General features: G+C 36.1%; 2 protein-coding genes across 2 annotated transcripts; both read left to right on the top strand.

The window, feature by feature from the left end:
• Window positions 1–19: 19 nt before the first annotated feature.
• Window positions 20–3,056, top strand: LOC105570762 (odorant receptor 13a-like). The gene is made up of 6 exons (XM_012028202.1): window positions 20–304; window positions 412–757; window positions 1,155–1,391; window positions 1,580–1,693; window positions 1,827–1,982; window positions 2,602–3,056. Exons 1-6 carry the CDS (start codon window positions 48–50, stop codon window positions 2,650–2,652), a joined length of 1,161 nt encoding a protein of 386 aa, XP_011883592.1. The 5' UTR covers window positions 20–47; the 3' UTR covers window positions 2,653–3,056.
• A 328-nt stretch (window positions 3,057–3,384) lies between these two features.
• LOC105570763 lies at window positions 3,385–4,390 on the top strand (the record flags this gene model as incomplete). Its single annotated transcript, XM_012028203.1, has 2 exons — window positions 3,385–3,871; window positions 3,977–4,390. Coding segments are annotated over exons 1-2 (671 nt in total), but the record flags the coding sequence as incomplete, so codon positions are not given.
• Window positions 4,391–4,460: the final 70 nt, after the last annotated feature.

Genomic DNA, 4,460 nt, shown 5'->3' with positions numbered 1-4,460 from the left:
GTTTTGATACACTGGCTTGTACGTAGAGAACAGCAGGGAAAGAAATTATGGCGAGTAAACGCACGATCAATCGCACGGTAGAACTTATGCTGACCATGTTCGGTGTCTGGCCAGGTATACCATGTGTAATACTCTACAGAGTGTTTTGGATGATTACGCTAGCAATTAATCAATTCTTACACTATCAGTACTTTGTAATGCATTTTAATTTCAACAATCTTTTCGACTTGATGGACTGTTTAAGTAGTTTCTTGGCGCACGTGAAACTGACCGCTAAGCTCATTATCTTTTCGCTAAAGCAGCGGTAAGGGACACCTAACAAGTTAAACAGTAAAAATTTCGTAGAGAGAAAAAAAATATAACATTGCGAAAATGTGTTGCGACTATCTCGAAATATTCGATCGTTTGTAGAAAATTTATCGAAATCTTGACAATGATGGCGGAAGACTGGAACGATTGCGATAATACTGGCGTTGCGTTGCGCGAAACGGCAAGCAAAGCAAAACTATCGAGTCGTATTTGTAATGGATTAATTATTCTTCATACAATCGCCGCGCTTGCATACGTCATTGGCATCCTCCTCGCCGATGCCGACGTCACCGATCGAACGGCTGAACTGCCTCTCATGATGAAAATGGAATATCCCTTCGTTATAGACACGCAACGCAAGTACAGTCTGGTATTAGCTACGCAATTCATTTTCGTGATGGCGTGCAGTTGGGGAGCCGGTTTATTCAACGCTTTGTTTCTAACTCTGGTAACCTGCACCTACATAAGCAAGTATCATAAGCAAAATATAATTATATTCATAATTAATACTCCACCGTAAATTATCCGTATGAAGGCCTTCACACATAAAATTCCGTAAGGACGTAAAACGTAAGCGTAAGAAAATCAACAGATTGGATTGCTACTGCTTGCGTTATTGCCTTACGTTCTCGACTGTGATTGGTCGATTTTCTTATGCTTACGTTTTACGTCCTTACGGAATTTTGTGTGTGAAGGCCTTAAATATTAGGCGGTAAAGTCGAGAAAAATTAAATCTCTCTTTCAGACTCAATTCGCTCACGTACATTTTATTACATTCATTTTTTAATAACATCTTTAAAAGTAAAATGAATAATTGTTACAAATGACACAATTCTTATTCGTAGACTCTACACGTGGTCAGTCAAATAAACACCCTGCTTTGCTGGTTAACGGAAGTTGGGTCTAACGAAATCGGAAAAACGAATGATTCATTCGTCACAGCCATGTCGAAAATTATTCGGAAACATCAAAAAATTATTAATCTTTCGGAGAACATTGAAAATCTCTATTCATACATAGCTTTGTTGCAATTCACATCGAATACGGTGATGATTTGCTCATTGGGATTTCTCATTGTAACCGTGAGTAAACTGATTAAAATTTCAAATACAAAAATACGCATTCCACTTTGCACCAGTTCAATGGCATTAGTTAATTTTTAACATACATTGATCTATCTGTCGTATTAATTTATTATGCTCATATAAATCACTATTTATAATTCGCTATGCGTCAACGTATTTACTTCCATTCTGTTTCAACATTGCAGGCAATGGGCAGCCCAGACGCCACTGAACAAATAATAAGGTCTCTTTTATTTTACGCTGTAACGAATCTCGAAGCGTTTATATTTTGCTTTGCTGGAGAATATCTGAGCAATAAGGTTAGCAACGGAAAATTATTGTGATAGCAATAATGGAAACATATCGAGAATCTTGCGCGTATAGTATTAAGACTAATATTATAAAGACAGAAATATTATCGAAGTTTTATTTTTATCATTTCTATCTTCACAGAGCAAAGCAATCGGCAATGCGGCGTACAATTCTGCTTGGTACGACATGAAAGCTAAAGATAGTCGCGTTTTATTATTTATAATTTTAAGATCGCAGAAGCAATTGAAGCTTACAGCCGGCAAGATGTCGGTTCTCTCCTTAGAGTACTTCACAAATGTAAGATACGTAGAGGAAAATCCCCTGTTATGAGATAAGCTCCTAGTATCATCTATTGGACTCGTGAATTTAATGCCTTTGAAGTGAAATCTGTTTAGTAGAAAATTCATTGTTAGGTCGCGTAAACGGTGCGAATAAAGATTTGTGATTAAATCTTCATGTTAAAAATCTGCTATCTCATATTAGAAGCCTATCTCACAATAAAAGACTTTCCTCTAACAATTATTAAAAAAAACATATCAACTGAAAGTTTTATGTTTAATTATAGAGTTACCTATACTTTTGTCATAACGTTTTTGTTATTTGTTAAAACAAGAATAAAGATTTGTGATTAAATCTTCATGTTAAAAATCTGCTATCTCATATTAGAAGCCTATCTCACATTAGAAGACTTTCTTCTAATAATTATTTAAAAAAACATATCTTAACTGAAAGTTTTATGTTTAATTATATAGTTACCTATACTTTCGTCATAACGTTTTCGTTATTTGTTAAAACAAATAATAATAATATTATCATCCAAGGCAGATTTTTTATCGTATAAAATGTTTTGCATGAACATGTCATATTAATATACATACATTTTTTATTATTAATAAGAGCAATAATATTGTTACAGATCATGAAGGCTTCAGGATCGTATCTATCGGTACTGCTGGCAATGAAATGATCGCTGTAATATCAATCTTGTAATTTCCAAATGACAGTCATGAAGCAACGAACCAAGTGATACAGAAGTTGACTCTTCTAAATAGGACACAGTATATACATAACATACGCATAGTAAATATTTTTTTAAATATATATACTTTTAGACTAACGTAATATCCTTACCGTAACGTAATATGCATAGTTACTAACTGTATACAGAAAACTGTGACACAGAAATCATCATATACTGTTTGTTAATGTGAGAAACATTGTGTGTTCTTATACGGTTTCAGTCTAGAGCACAGGTCCTCGATCCTAAATGTATATTTCCGCGAATATAAACGCATTGTACATATTCTGAATTATTAAAGCAGATGAGTCACGAATTGCCTAGTGAATATCTCGCAAGAAAGATATCCTTCGGCAGGTGCTTTTCTTTTCTCAAGGGCAGTTATTCGCGAGAAGTTAAGACTTTACATGACAGTTACATGGCATTTCGCGCACAATTATCTAGTCATCTTCTTTATCTTTTCCCCTCGAATCTCATTTTTTATTCTCCAGATGTTAAACACTTCCAAGGATGCAACTTGCCACCGGATGTATGTATATACATCTCCGCGAACAGATCATTATGTATTCAAGAAAATTATTCGCGAATGTATCGTTAACGGTGGAGGGAACGCACGACAACACTGTTCGCTCCCTTTTTTAAAATTACAAAACGCTACTTCTTCGTGGTGTGCACACGGTGGGATAAAAATATTTAATGAGCAACTGCCATTGGTCAATCGCCCAAAGGTGACATTTACTTCGCAACGCTCCTAGAATCTTCTAGTCTTCAAGCAAATTTTCTACAACGTACATCAAGTGGTTGAAGAACATAATTTATGCGAGAGTATATGTTTCTTACACTTTGACGAGAGTTTCCTTAAGTTTTGATGCCCTGGCTTGTACATAGACAATAGCAGAGAAAAAAAAATTATGGCGAGTAACCGCACGATCAATCGCACGGTAGAACTTATGCTGATCATGTACGGTGTCTGGCCAGGGGTATCATGCGTGTTGTTCTACAGAGTGTTTTGGTTGATTACGCTAGTAATTACGCAATTCTACCACTATCAGTACTTTGTAGTGCATTTTCATTTCGACAATCTTTTCGAGTTAATGGACTGCTTGAGCAGCTTTTTGGCGCTTGTGAAAATGACCGTTCGGCTCGTTATGTTTTCGTTAAAACAGCAGTAAGGAACTCTTGATAAATTAAATAATTAAAATTTCGTAAAGATAGAAGACGAGAACGTTGGTCGAATACGTAACGGTTATCTAAAGATATTTGACATTTTTAGAAAATTTATCGAAATCTTGACGATGATGGCGGAAGACTGGAACTATCCCGATAACACTGGCGTAGCGTTGCGCGAAACGGCGAGGAAAGCAAAACTATCGAGTCGCATTTGTAATGGAATAATTATTCTTCACACAATCTCTGCGCTTGCATATGTCACTAGCATTCTGCTGGCCGATGCCGACATCAACGATCGAACGGCTAAACTGCCTCTTATGATGAGAATGGAATATCCCTTCGTTATAGACACGCAACGCAAGTACAGGCTGGTATTAGCTACGCAATTCGTTTCTGTCATGATGTGCACTTGGGGAGCCGGTTTATTCAACGCTTTGTTTCTAACTCTGGTAACGTGCATCTACATAAGCGAGTATCATAAGCAAAATATAATTATGTTCACAATTAATTCACCGCTGTAAAGTATCCATATAAATGTTCGACAAAAATTGAACGTCTATTTCAGATCTACGAGGGTGAGCCAAGAA

Source organism: Vollenhovia emeryi, unplaced genomic scaffold, assembly GCF_000949405.1.
Source record: "Vollenhovia emeryi isolate VEMERY1.0 unplaced genomic scaffold, V.emery_V1.0 DF941896.1, whole genome shotgun sequence".
Classification (NCBI taxonomy): domain Eukaryota; kingdom Metazoa; phylum Arthropoda; class Insecta; order Hymenoptera; family Formicidae; genus Vollenhovia; species Vollenhovia emeryi.
Note: the sequence above shows the minus strand (reverse complement) of the source record. Positions and strands in the feature narration are given on the sequence as shown.

Bases quoted from the DNA above. Each gene is read 5' to 3' on its own strand.
- LOC105570762 (XM_012028202.1), top strand. From the start codon at position 48: ATGGCGAGTAAACGCACGATCAATCGCACGGTAGAACTTATGCTGACC. The intron at 1,694-1,826 runs GTTAGCAACGGA...CTATCTTCACAG, and splicing joins GAGAATATCTGAGCAATAAG to AGCAAAGCAATCGGCAATGC. The intron at 1,983-2,601 runs GTAAGATACGTA...ATATTGTTACAG, and splicing joins CCTTAGAGTACTTCACAAAT to ATCATGAAGGCTTCAGGATC.